This window comes from Oncorhynchus gorbuscha, unplaced genomic scaffold, assembly GCF_021184085.1.
Source record: "Oncorhynchus gorbuscha isolate QuinsamMale2020 ecotype Even-year unplaced genomic scaffold, OgorEven_v1.0 Un_scaffold_1308, whole genome shotgun sequence".
Lineage (NCBI taxonomy): Eukaryota > Metazoa > Chordata > Actinopteri > Salmoniformes > Salmonidae > Oncorhynchus > Oncorhynchus gorbuscha.
In genome coordinates, this window is record NW_025746123.1 from 102,501 (window position 1) to 127,500 (window position 25,000).

A 25,000-nucleotide genomic window follows, 5' to 3' on the forward strand; every position below is an offset into this window, starting at 1 on the left:
GCCCTGAATGCTGATTGGCTAACAGCTGTGGTATATCAGACGGGTAAGACAAAACATATACCAATATACCACGGCTGAGGGCTGTTCTTACGCACGACGCAACGCTGAGTGCCTGGACACAGCCCTTAGCCGTGGTATATTGGCCGTATACCACGATCCCCCGAGGCGTCTTATTAATTAGAGAAGTTAAAACAAATGTTTTGTCATACACTGGGTGGTTCGAGCCCTGAATGCTGATTGGCTGACAGCTGGTGTATATCAGACCGTACACCACGGGTATGACAAAACATTTAGTTTCACTGCCCTAATTATGTTGGTAACCAGTTTATAACAGCAATAAGGCACGTTGGGGGTGTGTGGTATATGGCCAATATATCACGGCTAAAAGCCTTATTGCTTCATTAGACTGGATAGAGAGTCTAGATAACTGCAGTACTACGAGGAAAAATAACTCACGCTTCTGCTCGGGACAGAAGTTCTTGTGGGGGTTTCTGGCTTTCTTCTTCTGTTTGTTTTTGGAGAGGACATCGCACGCCCCGTCCGAGTCCTCCTGTGACAACGCCCTCTTGTGACACCCTGCCTTCACCTCCGTACCGTTGCCGTTAGCAACCGGAGCCTTCGGCCTGGCAGGAACAATGTTCATCGTCACGGCAACGTGTTACGGTTTCTATGTGTGTGGACTTGACAACATTGATCTTCAAATCAAATTGTATTGGTCACGTACACATGGTCAGCAGGTGTTAATGGTCAGCAGGTGTTAATGGTCAGCAGGTGTTAATGGTCAGCAGGTGTTAATGGTCAGCAGGTGTTAATGGTCACGTACACATGGTCAGCAGGTGTTAATGGTCACGTACACATGGTCAGCAGGTGTTAATGGTCAGCAGGTGTTAATGGTCAGCAGGTGTTAATGGTCTGCAGGTATTATTGGTCAGCAGGTGTTATTGGTCAGCAGGTGTTATTGGTCAGCAGGTGTTATTGGTCAGCAGGTGTTAATGGTCAGCAGGTGTTAATGGTCAGCAGGTGTTAATGGTCAGCAGGTGTTAATGGTCAGCAGGTGTTAATGGTCTGCAGATGTTAATGGACAGCAGGTGTTAATGGTCAGCAGGTGTTAATGGTCAGCAGGTGTTAATGGTCAGCAGGTGTTAATGGTCAGCAGGTGTTAATGGTCAGCAGTATTAAAGGTCAGCAGGTGTTAATGGTCAGCAGGTGTTAATGCGAGTGTAGCGAAATGTTTGTACTTCTAGTTCCGACAGTGCAGTAATATCTAATATTTTCACAGTGCAGTAATATCTAATATTTTCACAGTGCAGTAATATCTAATATTTTCACAGTGCAGTAATATCTAATATTTTCACAGTGCAGTAATATCTAATATTTTCACAACAACTACCTAATACACACAAATCTAAGTTAAGGAATGTACACAGAACTCAAGTTAGGATTCTCAACAGGAAATTGTCACTCACACTGGTCTGACGTACGGCTGGCAGATCCAATGAGGGAATGGCAGCCCAACCACCTGCCCCGCCTCCTCGCCTCCATTGGTTATCTCCTCCTGCAGAGGTTAAACAAATGAGAAAAGAACCAGTGTCATCATCCAGCTGTGTTGGGAGGAGGGAGAAGAGGGGGAGGGGGGGGGAGAAGAGGGGGAGGGGGAGGAGGGAGAAGAGGGGGAGGGGGAGAAGAGGGAGAGGGGGAAGAAGGATGAAGAAGGGGAGGGGGGAGAAGAAGGTAACCCTAACCCTAGGTACCTGACAGTGTAGCTAACCCTAACCCTAGGTACCTGACAGCGTAGCTAACCCTAACCCTAGGTACCTGACAGCGTAGCTAACCCTAACCCTAGGTACCTGACAGCGTAGCTAACCCTAACCCTTGGTACCTGACAGCGTAGCTAACCCTAACCCTAGGTACCTGACAGCGTAGCTAACCCTAGGTACCTGACAGCGTAGCTAACCCTAACCCTAGGTATCTGACAGCGTAGCTAACCCTAACCCTTGGTACCTGACAGCGTAGCTAACCCTAACCCTAGGTACCTGACAGCGTAGCTAACCCTAACCCTAGGTACCTGACAGCGTAGCTAACCCTAGGTACCTGACAGCGTAGCTAACCCTAACCCTTGGTACCTGACAGCGTAGCTAACCCTAACCCTAGGTACCTGACAGCGTAGCTAACCCTAACCCTAGGTACCTGACAGCGTAGCTAACCCTAGGTACCTGACAGCGTAGCTAACCCTAGGTACCTGACAGCGTAGCTAACCCTAGGTACCTGACAGCGTAGCTAACCCTAACCCTAGGTACCTGACAGCGTAGCTAACCCTAGGTACCTGACAGCGTAGCTAACCCTAACCCTAGGTACCTGGCAGCGCAGCTAACCCTAGGTACCTGACAGCGTAGCTAACCCTAGGTACCTGGCAGCGTAGCTAACCCTAACCCTAGGTACCTGACAGCGTAGCTAACCCTAACCCTTGGTACCTGACAGCGTAGCTAACCCTAGGTACCTGACAGCGTAGCTAACCCTAACCCTAGGTACCTGACAGCGTAGCTAACCCTAGGTACCTGACAGCGTAGCTAACCCTAACCCTAGGTACCTGGCAGCGCAGCTAACCCTAGGTACCTGACAGCGTAGCTAACCCTAACCCTAGGTACCTGGCAGCGTAGCTAACCCTAACCCTAGGTACCTGACAGCGTAGCTAACCCTAACCCTTGGTACCTGACAGCGTAGCTAACCCTAACCCTAGGTACCTGACAGCGTAGCTAACCCTAGGTACCTGACAGCGTAGCTAACCCTAACCCTAGGTACCTGACAGCGTAGCTAACCCTAGGTACCTGACAGCGTAGCTAACCCTAACCCTAGGTACCTGGCAGCGCAGCTAACCCTAGGTACCTGACAGCGTAGCTAACCCTAACCCTAGGTACCTGGCAGCGTAGCTAACCCTAACCCTAGGTACCTGACAGCGTAGCTAACCCTAACCCTTGGTACCTGACAGCATAGCTAACCCTAGGTACCTGACAGCGTAGCTAACCCTAACCCTAGGTACCTGACAGCGTAGCTAACCCTAACCCTTGGTACCTGACAGCGTAGCTAACCCTAACCCTAGGTACCTGGCAGCGTAGCTAACCCTAGGTACCTGACAGCATAGCTAACCCTAACCCTAAGTACCTGACAGCATAGCTAACCCTAGGTACCTGACAGCGTAGCTAACCCTAACCCTAGGTACCTGACAGCGTAGCTAACCCTAACCCTAGGTACCTGACAGCGTAGCTAACCCTAGGTACCTGACAGCGTAGCTAACCCTAACCCTAGGTACCTGACAGCATAGCTAACCCTAACCCTAGGTACCTGGCAGCGTAGCTAACCCTAGGTACCTGACAGCATAGCTAACCCTAGGTACCTGACAGCGTAGCTAACCCTAGGTACCTGACAGCGTAGCTAACCCTAACCCTAGGTACCTGACAGCGTAGCTAACCCTAGGTACCTGACAGCGTAGCTAACCCTAACCCTAGGTACCTGACAGCGTAGCTAACCCTAACCCTAGGTACCTGACAGCGTAGCTAACCCTAACCCTAGGTACCTGACAGCGTAGCTAACCCTAGGTACCTGACAGCGTAGCTAACCCTAACCCTAGGTACCTGACAGCATAGCTAACCCTAACCCTAGGTACCTGGCAGCGTAGCTAACCCTAGGTACCTGACAGCATAGCTAACCCTAGGTACCTGACAGCGTAGCTAACCCTAGGTACCCGGCAGCGTAGCTAACCCTAACCCTAGGTACCTGACAGCGTAGCTAACCCTAGGTACCTGACAGCGTAGCTAACCCTAACCCTAGGTACCTGACAGCGTAGCTAACCCTAACCCTAGGTACCTGACAGCGTAGCTAACCCTAGGTACCTGGCAGCGTAGCTAACCCTAGGTACCTGACAGCGTAGCTAACCCTAACCCTAGGTACCTGACAGCGTAGCTAACCCTAGGTACCTGACAGCGTAGCTAACCCTAACCCTAGGTACCTGGCAGCGTAGCTAACCCTAGGTACCTGACAGCGTAGCTAACCCTAGGTACCTGACAGCGTAGCTAACCCTAACCCTAGGTACCTGACAGCGTAGCTAACCCTAGGTACCTGACAGCGTAGCTAACCCTAACCCTAGGTACCTGACAGCGTAGCTAACCCTAGGTACCTGACAGCGTAGCTAACCCTAACCCTAGGTACCTGACAGCATAGCTAACCCTAACCCTAGGTACCTGGCAGCGTAGCTAACCCTAGGTACCTGACAGCATAGCTAACCCTAGGTACCTGACAGCGTAGCTAACCCTAGGTACCTGGCAGCGTAGCTAACCCTAACCCTAGGTACCTGACAGCGTAGCTAACCCTAGGTACCTGACAGCGTAGCTAACCCTAACCCTAGGTACCTGACAGCGTAGCTAACCCTAACCCTAGGTACCTGACAGCGTAGCTAACCCTAACCCTTGGTACCTGACAGCGTAGCTAACCCTAACCCTAGGTACCTGACAGCGTAGCTAACCCTAGGTACCTGACAGCGTAGCTAACCCTAACCCTAGGTACCTGACAGCGTAGCTAACCCTAGGTACCTGACAGCGTAGCTAACCCTAACCCTAGGTACCTGGCAGCGCAGCTAACCCTAACCCTTGGTACCTGACAGCATAGCTAACCCTAGGTACCTGACAGCGTAGCTAACCCTAACCCTAGGTACCTGACAGCGTAGCTAACCCTAACCCTTGGTACCTGACAGCGTAGCTAACCCTAACCCTAGGTACCTGGCAGCGTAGCTAACCCTAGGTACCTGACAGCATAGCTAACCCTAACCCTAAGTACCTGACAGCATAGCTAACCCTAGGTACCTGACAGCGTAGCTAACCCTAACCCTAGGTACCTGACAGCGTAGCTAACCCTAGGTACCTGACAGCGTAGCTAACCCTAACCCTAGGTACCTGACAGCATAGCTAACCCTAACCCTAGGTACCTGGCAGCGTAGCTAACCCTAGGTACCTGACAGCATAGCTAACCCTAGGTACCTGACAGCGTAGCTAACCCTAGGTACCTGACAGCGTAGCTAACCCTAACCCTAGGTACCTGACAGCGTAGCTAACCCTAGGTACCTGACAGCGTAGCTAACCCTAACCCTAGGTACCTGACAGCGTAGCTAACCCTAACCCTAGGTACCTGACAGCGTAGCTAACCCTAACCCTAGGTACCTGACAGCGTAGCTAACCCTAGGTACCTGACAGCGTAGCTAACCCTAACCCTAGGTACCTGACAGCATAGCTAACCCTAGGTACCTGACAGCGTAGCTAACCCTAGGTACCCGGCAGCGTAGCTAACCCTAACCCTAGGTACCTGACAGCGTAGCTAACCCTAGGTACCTGACAGCGTAGCTAACCCTAACCCTAGGTACCTGACAGCATAGCTAACCCTAACCCTAGGTACCTGGCAGCGTAGCTAACCCTAGGTACCTGACAGCATAGCTAACCCTAGGTACCTGACAGCGTAGCTAACCCTAGGTACCTGACAGCGTAGCTAACCCTAACCCTAGGTACCTGACAGCGTAGCTAACCCTAGGTACCTGACAGCGTAGCTAACCCTAGGTACCTGACAGCGTAGCTAACCCTAACCCTAGGTACCTGACAGCGTAGCTAACCCTAACCCTAGGTACCTGACAGCGTAGCTAACCCTAGGTACCTGACAGCGTAGCTAACCCTAACCCTAGGTACCTGACAGCATAGCTAACCCTAACCCTAGGTACCTGGCAGCGTAGCTAACCCTAGGTACCTGACAGCATAGCTAACCCTAGGTACCTGACAGCGTAGCTAACCCTAGGTACCCGGCAGCGTAGCTAACCCTAACCCTAGGTACCTGACAGCGTAGCTAACCCTAGGTACCTGACAGCGTAGCTAACCCTAACCCTAGGTACCTGACAGCGTAGCTAACCCTAACCCTAGGTACCTGACAGCGTAGCTAACCCTAGGTACCTGGCAGCGTAGCTAACCCTAACCCTAGGTACCTGACAGCGTAGCTAACCCTAGGTACCTGACAGCGTAGCTAACCCTAACCCTAGGTACCTGACAGCGTAGCTAACCCTAGGTACCTGACAGCGTAGCTAACCCTAACCCTAGGTACCTGACAGCGTAGCTAACCCTAGGTACCTGACAGCGTAGCTAACCCTAACCCTAGGTACCTGACAGCATAGCTAACCCTAACCCTAGGTACCTGGCAGCGTAGCTAACCCTAGGTACCTGACAGCATAGCTAACCCTAGGTACCTGACAGTGTAGCTAACCCTAGGTACCTGGCAGCGTAGCTAACCCTAACCCTAGGTACCTGACAGCGTAGCTAACCCTAGGTACCTGACAGCGTAGCTAACCCTAACCCTAGGTACCTGACAGCGTAGCTAACCCTAACCCTAGGTACCTGACAGCGTAGCTAACCCTAACCCTAGGTACCTGACAGCGTAGCTAACCCTAACCCTTGGTACCTGACAGCGTAGCTAACCCTAACCCTAGGTACCTGACAGCGTAGCTAACCCTAACCCTAGGTACCTGACAGCGTAGCTAACCCTAGGTACCTGACAGCGTAGCTAACCCTAACCCTAGGTACCTGACAGCGTAGCTAACCCTAGGTACCTGACAGCGTAGCTAACCCTAACCCTAGGTACCTGGCAGCGCAGCTAACCCTAACCCTTGGTACCTGACAGCATAGCTAACCCTAGGTACCTGACAGCGTAGCTAACCCTAACCCTAGGTACCTGACAGCGTAGCTAACCCTAACCCTTGGTACCTGACAGCGTAGCTAACCCTAACCCTAGGTACCTGGCAGCGTAGCTAACCCTAGGTACCTGACAGCATAGCTAACCCTAACCCTAAGTACCTGACAGCATAGCTAACCCTAGGTACCTGACAGCGTAGCTAACCCTAACCCTAGGTACCTGACAGCGTAGCTAACCCTAGGTACCTGACAGCGTAGCTAACCCTAACCCTAGGTACCTGACAGCATAGCTAACCCTAACCCTAGGTACCTGGCAGCGTAGCTAACCCTAGGTACCTGACAGCATAGCTAACCCTAGGTACCTGACAGCGTAGCTAACCCTAGGTACCTGACAGCGTAGCTAACCCTAACCCTAGGTACCTGACAGCGTAGCTAACCCTAGGTACCTGACAGCGTAGCTAACCCTAACCCTAGGTACCTGACAGCGTAGCTAACCCTAACCCTAGGTACCTGACAGCGTAGCTAACCCTAACCCTAGGTACCTGACAGCGTAGCTAACCCTAGGTACCTGACAGCGTAGCTAACCCTAACCCTAGGTACCTGACAGCATAGCTAACCCTAGGTACCTGACAGCGTAGCTAACCCTAGGTACCTGACAGCGTAGCTAACCCTAACCCTAGGTACCTGACAGCGTAGCTAACCCTAGGTACCTGACAGCGTAGCTAACCCTAACCCTAGGTACCTGGCAGCGTAGCTAACCCTAGGTACCTGACAGCATAGCTAACCCTAGGTACCTGACAGCGTAGCTAACCCTAGGTACCTGACAGCGTAGCTAACCCTAACCCTAGGTACCTGACAGCGTAGCTAACCCTAGGTACCTGACAGCGTAGCTAACCCTAGGTACCTGACAGCGTAGCTAACCCTAACCCTAGGTACCTGACAGCGTAGCTAACCCTAGGTACCTAACCCTAGGTACCTGACAACTAACCCTAGGTACCTGACAGCATAGCTAACCCTAACCCTAGGTACCTGACAGCATAGCTAACCCTAACCCTAGGTACCTGACAGCGTAGCTAACCCTAGGTACCTGACAGCATAGCTAACCCTAGGTACCTGACAGCGTAGCTAACCCTAACCCTAGGTACCTGACAGCGTAGCTAACCCTAACCCTAGGTACCTGACAGCGTAGCTAACCCTAGGTACCTGACAGCGTAGCTAACCCTAACCCTAGGTACCTGACAGCGTAGCTAACCCTAACCCTAGGTACCTGACAGCGTAGCTAACCCTAGGTACCTGGCAGCGTAGCTAACCCTAACCCTAGGTACCTGACAGCGTAGCTAACCCTAGGTACCTGACAGCGTAGCTAACCCTAACCCTAGGTACCTGACAGCGTAGCTAACCCTAGGTACCTGACAGCTAGGCTAACCCTAACCCTAGGTACCTGACAGCGTAGCTAACCCTAGGTACCTGACAGCGTAGCTAACCCTAACCCTAGGTACCTGACAGCATAGCTAACCCTAACCCTAGGTACCTGGCAGCGTAGCTAACCCTAGGTACCTGACAGCATAGCTAACCCTAGGTACCTGACAGGCTAACCTAGGTACCTGGCAGCGTAGCTAACCCTAACCCTAGGTACCTGACAGCGTAGCTAACCCTAGGTACCTGACAGCGTAGCTAACCCTAACCCTAGGTACCTGACAGCGTAGCTAACCCTAACCCTAGGTACCTGACAGCGTAGCTAACCCTAACCCTAGGTACCTGACAGCGTAGCTAACCCTAACCCTTGGTACCTGACAGCGTAGCTAACCCTAACCCTAGGTACCTGACAGCGTAGCTAACCCTAGGTACCTGACAGCGTAGCTAACCCTAACCCTAGGTACCTGACAGCGTAGCTAACCCTAGGTACCTGACAGCGTAGCTAACCCTAACCCTAGGTACCTGGCAGCGCAGCTAACCCTAGGTACCTGACAGCGTAGCTAACCCTAACCCTAGGTACCTGGCAGCGTAGCTAACCCTAACCCTAGGTACCTGACAGCGTAGCTAACCCTAACCCTTGGTACCTGACAGCATAGCTAACCCTAGGTACCTGACAGCGTAGCTAACCCTAACCCTAGGTACCTGACAGCGTAGCTAACCCTAACCCTTGGTACCTGACAGCGTAGCTAACCCTAACCCTAGGTACCTGGCAGCGTAGCTAACCCTAGGTACCTGACAGCATAGCTAACCCTAACCCTAAGTACCTGACAGCATAGCTAACCCTAGGTACCTGACAGCGTAGCTAACCCTAACCCTAGGTACCTGACAGCGTAGCTAACCCTAACCCTAGGTACCTGACAGCGTAGCTAACCCTAGGTACCTGACAGCGTAGCTAACCCTAACCCTAGGTACCTGACAGCATAGCTAACCCTAACCCTAGGTACCTGGCAGCGTAGCTAACCCTAGGTACCTGACAGCATAGCTAACCCTAGGTACCTGACAGCGTAGCTAACCCTAGGTACCTGACAGCGTAGCTAACCCTAACCCTAGGTACCTGACAGCGTAGCTAACCCTAGGTACCTGACAGCGTAGCTAACCCTAACCCTAGGTACCTGACAGCGTAGCTAACCCTAACCCTAGGTACCTGACAGCGTAGCTAACCCTAACCCTAGGTACCTGACAGCGTAGCTAACCCTAGGTACCTGACAGCGTAGCTAACCCTAACCCTAGGTACCTGACAGCATAGCTAACCCTAACCCTAGGTACCTGGCAGCGTAGCTAACCCTAGGTACCTGACAGCATAGCTAACCCTAACCCTAGGTACCTGACAGCGTAGCTAACCCTAGGTACCTGACAGCGTAGCTAACCCTAACCCTAGGTACCTGACAGCATAGCTAACCCTAACCCTAGGTACCTGGCAGCGTAGCTAACCCTAGGTACCTGACAGCATAGCTAACCCTAGGTACCTGACAGCGTAGCTAACCCTAACCCTAGGTACCTGACAGCGTAGCTAACCCTAGGTACCTGACAGCGTAGCTAACCCTAGGTACCTGACAGCGTAGCTAACCCTAACCCTAGGTACCTGACAGCGTAGCTAACCCTAACCCTAGGTACCTGACAGCGTAGCTAACCCTAGGTACCTGACAGCGTAGCTAACCCTAACCCTAACCCTAGGTACCTGACAGCGTAGCTAACCCTAGGTACCTGACAGCGTAGCTAACCCTAACCCTAGGTACCTGACAGCGTAGCTAACCCTAGGTACCTGACAGCGTAGCTAACCCTAACCCTAGGTACCTGACAGCGTAGCTAACCCTAACCCTAGGTACCTGACAGCGTAGCTAACCCTAACCCTAGGTACCTGACAGCATAGCTAACCCTAACCCTAGGTACCTGGCAGCGTAGCTAACCCTAGGTACCTGACAGCATAGCTAACCCTAGGTACCTGACAGCGTAGCTAACCCTAGGTACCTGGCAGCGTAGCTAACCCTAACCCTAGGTACCTGACAGCGTAGCTAACCCTAGGTACCTGACAGCGTAGCTAACCCTAACCCTAGGTACCTGACAGCGTAGCTAACCCTAACCCTAGGTACCTGACAGCGTAGCTAACCCTAGGTACCTGACAGCGTAGCTAACCCTAGGTACCTGACAGTGTAGCTAACCCTAGGTACCTGACAGTGTAGCTAACCCTAGGTACCTGACAGCGTAGCTAACCCTAACCCTAGGTACCTGACAGTGTAGCTAACCCTAGGTACCTGACAGCATAGCTAACCCTAACCCTAGGTACCTGACAGCATAGCTAACCCTAACCCTAGGTACCTGACAGCGTAGCTAACCCTAGGTACCTGACAGCGTAGCTAACCCTAGGTACCTGACAGCGTAGCTAACCCTAGGTACCTGACAGCGTAGCTAACCCTAACCCTAGGTACCTGACAGCGTAGCTAACCCTAACCCTAGGTACCTGACAACGTAGCTAACCCTAGGTACCTGACAGCGTAGCTAACCCTAGGTACCTGACAGCGTAGCTAACCCTAACCCTAGGTACCTGACAGCATAGCTAACCCTAACCCTAGGTACCTGACAGCGTAGCTAACCCTAGGTACCTGACAGCATAGCTAACCCTAGGTACCTGACAGCGTAGCTAACCCTAGGTACCTGACAGCGTAGCTAACCCTAGGTACCTGACAGCGTAACCCTAACCCTAGGTACCTGACAGCGTAGCTAACCCTAACCCTAGGTACCTGACAGCGTAGCTAACCCTAACCCTAGGTACCTGACAGCATAGCTAACCCTAGGTACCTGACAGCGTAGCTAACCCTAACCCTAGGTACCTGACAGTGTAGCTAACCCTAACCCTAGGTACCTGACAGCGTAGCTAACCCTAGGTACCTGACAGCGTAGCTAACCCTAACCCTAGGTACCTGACAGTGTAGCTAACCCTAACCCTTGGTACCTGACAGTGTAGCTAACCCTAGGTACCTGGCAGCGTAGCTAACCCTAACCCTAGGTACCTGACAGCATAGCTAACCCTAGGTACCTGACAGCGTAGCTAACCCTAACCCTAGGTACCTGACAGTGTAGCTAACCCTAACCCTTGGTACCTGACAGTGTAGCTAACCCTAGGTACCTGGCAGCGTAGCTAACCCTAACCCTAGGTACCTGACAGCGTAGCTAACCCTAACCCTAGGTACCTGGCAGCGTACCCTAACCCTAACCCCTAACCCTAGGTACCTGACAGCGTAGCTAACCCTAACCCTAGGTACCTGACAGTGTAGCTAACCCTAGATACCTGACAGCATAGCTAACCCTAACCCTAGGTACCTGACAGCATAGCTAACCCTAACCCTAGGTACCTGACAGCGTAGCTAACCCTAGGTACCTGACAGCGTAGCTAACCCTAGGTACCTGACAGCGTAGCTAACCCTAGGTACCTGACAGCGTAGCTAACCCTAACCCTAGGTACCTGACAGCGTAGCTAACCCTAACCCTAGGTACCTGACAACGTAGCTAACCCTAGGTACCTGACAGCGTAGCTAACCCTAGGTACCTGACAGCGTAGCTAACCCTAACCCTAGGTACCTGACAGCGTAGCTAACCCTAACCCTAGGTACCTGACAACGTAGCTAACCCTAACCCTAGGTACCTGGCAGCGTAGCTAACCCTAACCCTAGGTACCTGACAGCGTAGCTAACCCTAGGTACCTGACAGTGTAGCTAACCCTAGGTACCTGACAGCGTAGCTAACCCTATCCCTAGGTACCTGACAGCGTAGCTAACCCTAACCCTAGGTACCTGACAGTGTAGCTAACCCTAACCCTAGGTACCTGGCAGCGTAGCTAACCCTAACCCTAGGTACCTGACAGCGTAGCTAACCCTAGGTACCTGACAGCGTAGCTAACCCTAACCCTAGGTACCTGACAGCATAGCTAACCCTAACCCTAGGTACCTGACAGCGTAGCTAACCCTAGGTACCTGACAGCATAGCTAACCCTAGGTACCTGACAGCGTAGCTAACCCTAGGTACCTGACAGCGTAGCTAACCCTAGGTACCTGACAGCGTAGCTAACCCTAACCCTAGGTACCTGACAGCGTAGCTAACCCTAACCCTAGGTACCTGACAGCATAGCTAACCCTAGGTACCTGACAGCGTAGCTAACCCTAACCCTAGGTACCTGACAGTGTAGCTAACCTAACCCTAGGTACCTGACAGCGTAGCTAACCCTAGGTACCTGACAGCGTAGCTAACCCTAACCCTAGGTACCTGACAGTGTAGCTAACCCTAACCCTTGGTACCTGACAGTGTAGCTAACCCTAGGTACCTGGCAGCGTAGCTAACCCTAACCCTAGGTACCTGACAGCGTAGCTAACCCTAGGTACCTGACAGCGTAGCTAACCCTAACCCTAGGTACCTGACAGTGTAGCTAACCCTAACCCTTGGTACCTGACAGTGTAGCTAACCCTAGGTACCTGGCAGCGTAGCTAACCTAACCCTAGGTACCTGACAGCGTAGCTAACCCTAACCCTAGGTACCTGACAGCGTAGCTAACCCTAACCCTAGGTACCTGGCAGCGTAGCTAACCCTAACCCTAGGTACCTGGCAGCGTAGCTAACCCTAACCCTAGGTACCTGACAGCGTAGCTAACCCTAACCCTTGGTACCTGGCAGCGTAGTCTGAGTTGTCTGCTGACCTCTGTCAGCCCCTGCAGGTTCTTCACCTTGGCCAGCTCCTCTCTCAGGTCCTTGTGGATCTGCAGCCTGGAGAAACACTAACAAATAAAACACACACACAGATTGTGGCGGTAGTGAAGTATTGAGTGTGTGTGTGTCCCTCTGGGTGTGTGTGTTACATACGTGTGGTGCCAGAGCTTGAAGAGGTGTGCTCTGACATAGGACAGGGTACAGGGAGGATACTGACTGACCACCTCTAGATACTCCTCAGCCATCTCCCATACAGGAGGGCTGTGACCCTCAAACAGAGCTGGGTTATGGAGGTTCCCCTCTGGAAACACACACAGAGAAAGAAAGAAACAGAGAGAGAAACACAGAGAGAGAGAAACACACAGAGAACCACACACACACACACACACACACACACACACACACACACACACACACACACACACACACACACACACACACACACACACACACACACACACACACACACACACACACACACACACACAGAGAAACACACAGAGAGAGAGAGAGAGTGAAACACACACACAGAGAGAGAATCACAGAGAAACACAGAAATACACACAGAGAGAGAGAGAGAGAGAGACACAGAGAGAAACACACACAGAGAGAGAGAGAGAGAGAGAGAGACACAGAGAGAAACACACACAGAGAGAGAGAAACATACAGAGAGAGAGAAAAACAGAAAGATAGAAACACAGAGAGAGAGAAACACACAGAGAGAGAAACACACAGAGAGAAACACACAGAGAGAGAAACACAGAGAGAGAGAGAAACACAGAGAACCACAGAGAGAGAGAAAAACAGAGAGAAAGATAGAAACACAGAGAGAGAGAGAAACACAACAGGGAGAGAGAAACACAGAGAGAGAGAGAAACACACAGAGAGAGAAACACACGGAGAACCACACACACACACACACAGAGAGAAAGAGAGAAACACACACAGAGAGAGAGAGAAACACACACACACACAGAGAGAAAGAGAGAAACACACACAGCGAGAGAGAAACACACAGAGAGAGAAACACACAGAGAACCACAGAGAGAGAGAGAAAAACAGAAAGATAGAAACACAGAGAGAGAGAGAAACACACAGAGAAGAGAAACACACAGAGAGAGAAACACACAGAGAGAGAGAAACATACAGAGAACCACAGAGAGAGAGAAAAACAGAGAGAAAGATAGAAACACAGAGAGAGAGAAACACAACAGGGAGAGAGAAACACAGAGAGAGAGAGAAACACAGAGAAACACACGGAGAACCACACACACACACAGAGAGAAAGAGAGAAACACACAGAGAGAGAGAAACACAGAGAAACACACGGAGAACCACACACACACACAGAGAGAGAGAGAGAAACACACACAGCGAGAGAGAAACACACAGAGTGAGAAACACACAGAGAGAGAGAAACATACAGAGAACCACAGAGAGAAAGATAGAAACACAGAGAAAGAGAGAAACACACAGAAAGAACCACACACACACACACACAGAGACATAACCATACACACACAGACACATGAGAGAGAGAAAGTGATAAACACAAATTAGTAGGTGTTATGACTCTTGGGAGACTAATTAATCAAGGTGAGGCGGAGGTGTGTACCTGCACTCATCACCCCCTGTACTCCAGTCTCCTCCATACACTGCTCCACATCACTCAGGTGTTGGATGTTACCGTTAGCGAACACAGGGATGTTAACAGCGTTCCTATAGCAACAACACAGAGAGAGAGAGAGAGAGAGAGAGAGAGAGAGAGAGAGAGAGAGAGAGAGAGACTGTTTAATAAACCCAGTACAATCACATGATCAGCTATGTGACAATAGAATAGAGTACTGTACAGTAGAATATAATAGAATGTTTTCCTGTGAAGAAACTTCTTGGAGACCTACGAGACTACACAAACTGTCTCCAACTACACAGTAGCCCTACTAGACTACACAAACTACCTCCAACTACACAGCAGAGACCTACTAGACTACACAAACTACCTCCAACTACACAGCAGAGACCTACTAGACTACACAAACTGTCTCCAACTACACAGTAGCCCTGCTAGACTACACAAACTGTCTCCAACTACACAGCAGAGACCTACTAGACTACAAACTGTCTCCAACTACACAGCAGAGACCTACTAGACTACACAAACTACCTCCAACTACACAGCAGAGACCTACTAGACTACACAAACTGTCTCCAACTACACAGTAGCCCTGCTAGACTACACAAACTGTCTCCAACTACACAGCAGAGACCTACTAGACTACAAACTGTCTCCAACTACACAGCAGAGACCTACTAGACTACACAAACTGTCTCCAACTACACAGCAGAGACCTACTAGACTACAAACTACCTCCAACTACACAGCAGAGACCTACGAGACTACACAAACTACCTCCAACTACACAGCAGAGACCTACTAGACTACACAAACTGTCTCCAACTACACAGCAGAGACCTACTAGACTACACAAACTGTCTCCAACTACACAGCAGAGACCTACTAGACTACACAAACTGTCTCCAACTACACAGCAGAGACCTACTAGACTACACAAACTGTCTCCAACTACACAGCAGAGACCTACTAGACTACAAACTACCTCCAACTACACAGCAGAGACCTACGAGACTACACACTGTGTCCAACTACACAGCAGAGACCTACTAGACTACAAACTGTCTCCAACTACACAGCAGAGACCTACGAGACTACACAAACTACCTCCAACTACACAGCAGAGATCTACTAGACTACACAAACTGTCTCCAACTACACAGTAGCCCTACGAGACTACACACTGTTTCCAACTACACAGCAGAGACCTACGAGACTACACACTGTTTCCAACTACACAGCAGAGACCGACTAGACTACACAAACTACCTCCAACTACACAGCAGAGACCTACTAGACTACAAACTACCTCCAACTACACAACAGAGACCTACGAGACTACACAAACTGTCTCCAACTACACAGCAGAGACCTACGAGACTACACAAACTACCTCCAACTACACAGCAGAGATCTACTAGACTATACAAACTGTCTCCAACTACACAGTAGCCCTGCTAGACTACACAAACTACCTCCAACTACACAGCAGAGACCTACTAGACTACACAAACTACACAGCAGAGCCCTACTAGACGACACAAACTACCTCAAACTACACAGCAGAGACCTACTAGACTACACAAACTACCTCCAACTACACAGTAGCCCTACTAGACTACACAAACTACCCCCAACTACACAGCAGAGACCTACTAGACTACACAAACTACTTCCAACTACACAGCAGAGACCTACTAGACTACACAAACTGTCTCCAACTACACAGCAGAGACCTACTAGACTACACAAACTGTTTCCAACTACACAGCAGAGACCTACTAGACTACAAACTACCTCCAACTACACAGCAGAGACCTACTAGACTACACAAACTGTCTCCAACTACACAGCAGAGACCTACTAGACTACACAAACTGTCTCCAACTACACAGTAGCCCTACTAGACTACAAACGACCTCCAACTACACAGCAGAGACCTACTAGACTACACAAACTACACAGCAGAGACCTACTAGACTACACAAACTGTCTCCCCTACTAGACTACACAAACTACCTCCAACTACACAGCAGAGACCTACTAGACTACACAAACTGTCTCCCCTACTAGAATACACAAACTACCTCCAACTACACAGCAGAGACCTACTAGACTACACAAACTACCCCCAACTACACAGCAGAGACCTACGAGACTACACAAACTGTCTCCAACTACACAACAGAGACCTACTAGACTACACAAACTGTTTCCACCTGACAAACATAATGTTGGTTCTTCTCTGTAGTCTTAATTGAACTGTGAGGGAACTGCAGTGTGCTTACCATACAGCCTTGATGTGTTCCCAGCTAGCGATGCCTGTGGCGGGTCCTTTCTTAATTGAACTGTGAGGGAACTGCAGTGTGGTCTACTTACCGTACAGCCTTGATGTGTTCCCAGCTAGCGATGCCTGTGGCGGGTCCTTTCTGGTCCTTGGTCCGACCGTGGACGGTCAGCAGCTGAGACAGAGATGGAGAGGTCTAAATGAAATGACTTCCTACCCGGTTAAATAAAAATGTAATTACAAATAAAATGAAACGAGTGTGTCTGTGTGTTGCTATGGAGACAGCATAGGTGACACTGCAGTACTACGAGGACAAATGTTGATGAGGCTCTCTTGTTCAGATATTTGTAAGTGGACTGGAGGCAGGGCATGAAAGGGATAACGAATCCAGTTGTTTGTGTCATTCGTTTCAGGAAAGAACCTGCGTAATTGCGTACCCAACTCACTCAGGTGCTTCGCTAAATCACATTTGACATTGTCCGTAAACTTGAGTTCATTTGCACACATAAAATCATACAATGATGGAAAGACCTGTGTGTTGTCCTTGTTAACGCAGACAGATAAGAGCTCCAACTTCTTCATCATAGCCTCAATTTTTGTCCCGCACATTGAATATAGTTACGTAGAGTCCCTGTAATCCTAGATTCAGATCATTCAGGAGAGAGAGAAAACATCACCTAGATAGACCAAGCTCCTATAAATATAATCTGGCTAATTTTAGGTAATGTTTCATAGAAGATCAAAATAAAAATACTTGTGTGTGTGATGTTTCCCACCTGGCAGCCAGCCTTCTCCAGCATCTGAGCGTACTGAACAGTCTCCTCCATCTTGTTAAACACACGGATCTTACAGGTGATGGGAACAGAGATCTTCTCATTGGCTAGCTTCACTAAGGAGAAACAGAGAGAAAAGACTGGCTAACTTCACTAAGGAGAAACAGAGAGAAAAGACTGGCTAGCTTCACTAAGGAGAAACAGAGAGAAAAGACTGGCTAGCTTCACTAAGGAGAAACAGAGAGAAAAGACTGGCTAGCTTCACTAAGGAGAAACAGAGAGAAAAGACTGGCTAGCTTCACTAAGGATAAACAGAGAGAAAAGAAACAGAGAAACAGAGAAAGACTGGCTAGCTTCACTAAGGAGAAACAGAGAGAAAAGACTGGCTAGCTTCACTAAGGAGAAACAGAGAGAAAAGACTGGCTAGCTTCACTAAGGAGAAACGGAGAGAAAAGACTGGCTAGCTTCACAAAGGAGAAACAGAGAGAAAAGATTGGCTAGCTTCACTAAGGAGAAACAGAGAGAAAAGACTGGCTAGCTTCACTAAGGAGAAACAGAGAAAAGACTGGCTAACTTAAATCAAATCAAATGTTATCGCTAACATACCCGTGTTTAGCAGACGTTATTGTGGGTGTAGTGAAATGCTTGTGTCTCTAGCTCCGACAGTGCAGTAATATCTAACAAGTAATATCTAACAATTCCACAAAATATGCCCAGTACACACACATCTAAGTAAAGGAATGGAATTAAAACATAAATGTAAATGGTAAATGCTGAAAATTAAAAAATTCTGGGCGAACAATGTAAGAAATTATACATAAAAAACAAAATAGTGCAAAGTTTCCTAAGAGCTAAAAACATTGAGACCAGGTAACGTGGAGAGGATCTGTGTCTGTACCATATAATCTCACTACTGGTGTCCCCCAGGGCTCCGTTCTAGGCCCTCTCCTCTTCCCTCTATACGCCAAGTGACTCAGCTCCGTCATATCCTCACATGGCCTCTCCTATCAATACTATGTGGATGACATTCAACTACTTTTCACCCCCCCCCCCTCTCTTGGATGTCGGCGCACCACCTCAAGCTCAACCTCGACAAGACGGAGCTGCTCTTCCTCCCGGGAAAGGCCTGCCTGCTCCAAGACCTCTCCATCACAGTTGACAACTCCATGGTGTTCCCATCCCAGAGTGCATAGGACCTTGGCAGGACACTAGACAACACCCTGTTGTTTTCTGCAAACAGCAAAGCAGTGACTCTCTCTCCTGCAGGGTCAACATCTACCACATCCGTACAGTAACAACCCTTCCTCACACAGGAAGTAGCACAGGTCCTAATCCAGGCACTTGTCATATCCCGTCTGGACTACTGCAACTCTCTGTTGGCTGGGCTCCCCGCTTGTGCCATCAAACCCCCTGCAACTTCTCCAGAAGAGTCCCTGCCCGATCTTCTGAAAACATATCTTCAAGACCCTGGTGTTTGCCTACGGAACAGCAAGAGGAACTGCCCCTCACTATCTTCAGGCTCAAACCCTACACTCCAACCGGAAACTAGTTCTGCCACCTCTGGTCTCTTGGCCCTACAGCTCCCACTCAGCCCAGCCCCCTGGCACCCCAATGGTGGAACAAGCTTCCCCCTGAAACTAGGACAGCAGAGTCCCTGCCCATCTTCTGAAAACATATAGAACCCTAAACTTCCCCCTGAAACTAGGGCAGCAGAGTCCCTGCCCATCTTCTGAAAACATATAGAACCCTAAACTTCCCCCCAAAAAACTCTCACTTTACACTTTTTTTCTACTAATTATCTAGTAAAAGACTGAGTGCTTATGATGTACACACCATTCCAGACAGGTAAAACACAGCATGACACCATTCCAGACAGGTAAAACACAGCATGACACCATTCCAGACAGGTAAAACACAGCATGACACCATTCCAGACAGGTAAAACACAGCATGACACCATTCCAGACAGGTAAAACACAGCATGACATCATTCCAGACAGGTAAAACACAGCAATACACCATTCCAGACAGGTAAAACACAGCATGACACCATTCCAGACAGGCAAAACACAGCATGACACCATTCCAGACAGGTAAAACACAGCAATACACCATTCCAGACAGGTAAAACACAGCAATACACCATTCCAGACAGGTAAAACACAGCAATACACCATTCCAGACAGGTAAAACACAGCATGACACCATTCCAGACAGGTAAAACACAGCATGACACCATTCCAGACAGGTAAAACACAGCATGACACCATTCCAGACAGGTAAAACGCAGCATGACACCATTCCAGACAGGTAAAACGCAGAATGACACCATTCCAGACAGGTAAAACACAGCATGACACCATTCCAGACAGGTAAAACACAGCATGACACCATTCCAGACAGGTAAAACACAGCATGACACCATTCCAGACAGGTAAAACACAGCATGACACCATTCCAGACAGGTAAAACACAGCATGACACCATTCCAGACAGGTAAAACGCAGCATGACACCATTCCAGACAGGTAAAATACAGCAATACACCATTCCAGACAGGTAAAACACAGCATGACACCATTCCAGACAGGCAAAACACAGCATGACACCATTCCAGACAGGTAAAACACAGCATGACACCATTCCAGACAGGTAAAACACAGCAATACACCATTCCAGACAGGTAAAACACAGCAATACACAATTCCAGACGGGTAAAACACAGCATGACACCATTCCAGACAGGTAAAACACAGCATGACACCATTCCAGACAGGTAAAACACAGCATGACACCATTCCAGACAGGTAAAACACAGCATGACACCATTCCAGACAGGTAAAACGCAGCATGACACCATTCCAGACAGGTAAAACGCAGAATGACACCATTCCAGACAGGTAAAACACAGCATGACACCATTCCAGACAGGTAAAACACAGCATGACACCATTCCAGACAGGTAAAACATAGCATGACACCTTTCCAGACAGGTAAAACATAGCATGACACCATTCCAGACAGGTAAAACACAGCATGACACCATTCCAGACAGGTAAAAGACAGCATGACACCATTCCAGACAGGTAAAACACAGCATGACACCATTCCAGACAGGTAAAACACAGCATGACACCATTCCAGACAGGTAAAACGCAGCATGACACCATTCCAGACAGGTAAAACACAGCATGACACCATTCCAGACAGGTAAAACACAGCATGACACCATTCCAGACAGGTAAAACACAGCATGACACCATTCCAGACAGGTAAAACACAGCATGACACCATTCCAGACAGGTAAAACACAGCATGACACCATTCCAGACAGGTAAAACACAGCATGACACCATTCCAGACAGGTAAAACACAGCATGACACCATTCCAGACAGGTAAAACACAGAATGACACCATTCCAGACAGGTAAAACACAGCATGACACCATTCCAGACAGGTAAAACACAGCATGACACCATTCCAGACAGGTAAAACATAGCATGACACCATTCCAGACAGGTAAAACACAGCATGACACCATTCCAGACAGGTAAAATGCATTATGACACCATTCCAGACAGGTAAAACGCATTATGACACCATCCCAGACAGGTAAAACATAGCATACTATATTTTATTTCTACCTCTCTAACTCTCTCCCTCTTTTCTCTCTCTGTTCAAACTCACCCATCTTCTCCAGCAGCTCCCACTCATCCTGTAGGAAGACTCCGTAGTGCCCTTTGTCAGAAATAAATTAGAAACAAATTGACCCCAAACATACAGCATGCTTGGACTAAAAAACTTTTATTTTTTAATCAGGGTTTCTCTCTCTCACACACACAATCTCTGAGTGGGGTTTCAGGGTTGGTTAGTTAGTACCTCTCTTGGCGATCATCTGTGGGCATCCCAGGTTGAGATCGATAGCATCACAGTAGTCCTGAGCCAGTAGACATGCCTGGACAAACACCTCTGGGTCGTTGGCACAGAACTGACACACACACACACACACACACACACACACACACACACACACACACACACACACACACACAAAGAAAGCAGAGAAAGTGCATTACAAACACCTCTGAGTTATTGGCACAGAACTGAGACCATAACACAGGAATCGGGGTGATTGTAAAACTCAGAGGCTAGCTGAAACAGGGTGAGAGGTGATGGTAAAACACAGAGGCTAGCTGAAACAGGGTGAGAGTGGATGGTAAAACTCAGAGGCTAGCTGAAACAGGGTGAGAGGTGATGGTAAAACTCAGAGGCTAGCTGAAACAGGGTGAGAGGTGATTGTAAAACTCAGAGGCTAGCTGAAACAGGGTGAGAGGTGATGGTAAAACTCAGAGGCTAGCTGAAACAGGGTGAGAGTGGATGGTAAAACTCAGAGGCTAGCTGAAACAGGGTGAGAGTGGATGGTAAAACATAGAGGCTAGCTGAAACGGGGTGAGAGTGGATGGTAAAACACAGAGGCTGGCTGAAACAGGGTGAGAGTGGATGGTAAAACTCAGAGGTCGGCTAATAGCTGTAGTTGAATCATATGACCTGTGACACTCCATTCCCCTGTCGGCATGTGTTTGTGTCTTTCTCTCTCACCTGTGTAATAAGCGGCCTGTCTTCGGGGCAGACTTCGCTGTACAGGTTGTCTTTCCTGTAGTTGGCGTCGCGTACAAACACCTGCGCGTGCAGCATGGGCGTGTAGCACAGCTCGGCGCCATGGCGACGGCTCAGTAGACGCCAGGCCAGTTCGCTCTGGTCCACCATGGGTGCAACGACGTAACGCGCCCCCCTCAGCGTGGTCTTCCAGAACTCAAAGCCTTGCAGCTTCACCGCCATCACAGCAACCTGACCTGACAGAGGGAGAGGGGAATGAGAGAGAAAATGAGGTCGTTTTGACCATAGGAGGACAATACAGTCAAAATAAGAGGGTCCTGGGTAGAACTAAAGTATGGGGAGGAATCCCCCTGGGCCACTGAGCACCTAAATGGGTCACGGTCTTTCTTGGATATTAACTGGCTCCCGAGTGAAGCAGTGGTCTAAGGCACTGCATCTCCATGCAAGAGGCGTCACCACAGTCCCTGGTTCGAATCCAGGCTGTATCACATCTGGCCATGATTGGGAGTCTCATAGGGCAGCGCACAATTGGCCCAGCGTCGTCCGGGTTTGGCCGGGGTAGGCCGTCATTGTAAATAAGAATTTGTTCTTAACTGACTTGCCTTGTTAGATAAAGGTTACATAAAATTAAATAAATAAATAAACTATATCTGTAGGACTTATAGAGACATAGTATATCTGTAGGACTTAGAGACATAGTATATCTGTAGGACTTAGAGACATAGTATATCTGTAGGACTTAGAGACATAGTATATCTGTAGGACTTATAGAGACATAGTATATCTGTAGGACTTATAGAGACATAGTATATCTGTAGGACTTAGAGACATAGTATATCTGTAGGACTTAGAGACATAGTATATCTGTAGGACTTAGAGACATAGTATATCTGTAGGACTTATAGAGACATAGTATATCTGTAGGACTTATAGAGAAATAGTATATCTGTAGGACTTATAGAGACATAGTATATCTGTAGGACTTATAGAGACATAGTATATCTGTAGGACTTATAGAGAAATAGTATATCTGTAGGACTTATAGAGACATAGTATATCTGTAGGACTTATAGAGACATAGTATATCTGTAGGACTTAGAGACATAGTATATCTGTAGGACTTAGAGACATAGTATATCTGTAGGACTTAGAGACATAGTATATCTGTAGGACTTAGAGACATAGTATATCTGTAGGACTTATAGAGACATAGTATATCTGTAGGACTTAGAGACATAGTATATCTGTAGGACTTAGAGACATAGTATATCTGTAGGACTTAGAGACATAGTATATCTGTAGGACTTAGAGACATAGTATATCTGTAGGACTTAGAGACATAGTATATCTGTAGGACTTAGAGACATAGTATATCTGTAGGACTTAGAGACATAGTATATCTGTAGGACTTATAGAGACATAGTATATCTGTAGGACTTAGAGACATAGTATATCTGTAGGACTTTAGAGACATAGTATATCTGTAGGACTTAGAGACATAGTATATCTGTAGGACTTAGAGACATAGTATATCTGTAGGACTTATAGAGACATAGTATATCTGTAGGACTTAGAGACATAGTATATCTGTAGGACTTAGAGACATAGTATATCTGTAGGACTTAGAGACATAGTATATCTGTAGGACTTAGAGACATAGTATATCTGTAGGACTTAGAGACATAGTATATCTGTAGGACTTAGAGACATAGTATATCTGTAGGACTTAGAGACATAGTATATCTGTAGGACTTATAGAGACATAGTATATCTGTAGGACTTAGAGACATAGTATATCTGTAGGACTTAGAGACATAGTATATCTGTAGGACTTAGAGACATAGTATATCTGTAGGACTTAGAGACATAGTATATCTGTAGGACTTAGAGACATAGTATATCTGTAGGACTTATAGAGACATAGTATATCTGTAGGACTTAGAGACATAGTATATCTGTAGGACTTAGAGACATAGTATATCTGTAGGACTTAGAGACATAGTATATCTGTAGGACTTAGAGACATAGTATATCTGTAGGACTTAGAGACATAGTATATCTGTAGGACTTAGAGACATAGTATATCTGTAGGACTTAGAGACATAGTATATCTGTAGGACTTATAGAGACATAGTATATCTGTAGGACTTAAAGAGACATAGTATATCTGTAGGACTTATAGAGACATAGTATATCTGTAGGACTTATAGAGACATAGTATATCTGTAGGACATATGGGACTGATTAAAACTGATTAAATCTCTGGACAGTTTCCTAGGGTAGTTATTATATTCGTTCTGACAGTGTGATACCCCTCATCCTCATCTCCCCGCAAGCATGATGTGACAAAGACAATTTAATTCATGTTAATAAAGGACACTTCTAAAACATTTTTCAAAGGAGCAGAGTTCCCGAGATCCACCAATGTTAGCGATCGCGTGTCAGAACTGGTGCACGCATACTGTAGCTAGTTATACAGCCATTGGGTGCACATGACTCTTGGTTATCCAGCCAGCTAACGTTAGCACAGTAGCTAGTAAAATTCCTGTGGATTTCATCAACAAAAACATGTTGATGACACGCTAGAAGACATATCTAACATTTCACCAAAATGCTTGATAACACAAAATAACATTTACCTGTATGAGAAACACTTTGTACAATTTACTCTAGGATGTTCTCAACAGTGGTCCGAGTGTTAAACCAGTGTAACAGTCAAATATGACCGAGGGGAAACAATAAGTGGCAAAAGGTACCGCCTGGTTTCAGTAACTTTGCTTTTGAACATTACTGAACACACATTTCCA

The 25,000-nt window shown here is 48.2% G+C and overlaps 1 protein-coding gene across 1 annotated transcript in view; it reads right to left on the reverse strand.

The window, feature by feature from the left end:
• Positions 1–24,984, reverse strand: part of LOC124022146 (tRNA-dihydrouridine(16/17) synthase [NAD(P)(+)]-like) — a gene marked incomplete at its 3' end in the record, with an annotated part of 28,127 nt that extends 3,143 nt beyond the window's left edge. Inside the window, exons 1-11 of the mRNA XM_046337188.1 lie at positions 24,833–24,984; positions 22,176–22,429; positions 21,456–21,564; positions 21,264–21,314; positions 17,580–17,692; positions 16,896–16,978; positions 14,499–14,602; positions 13,037–13,184; positions 12,844–12,940; positions 1,467–1,555; positions 457–623 (exon numbers count right to left, since the gene is read on the reverse strand). Coding sequence (XP_046193144.1) covers positions 457–623; positions 1,467–1,555; positions 12,844–12,940; positions 13,037–13,184; positions 14,499–14,602; positions 16,896–16,978; positions 17,580–17,692; positions 21,264–21,314; positions 21,456–21,564; positions 22,176–22,415 — 1,201 coding nt within the window. The remainder of the gene's footprint in view (positions 1–456; positions 624–1,466; positions 1,556–12,843; positions 12,941–13,036; positions 13,185–14,498; positions 14,603–16,895; positions 16,979–17,579; positions 17,693–21,263; positions 21,315–21,455; positions 21,565–22,175; positions 22,430–24,832) is intronic.
• Between the last annotated feature and the right edge of the window lie 16 nt (positions 24,985–25,000).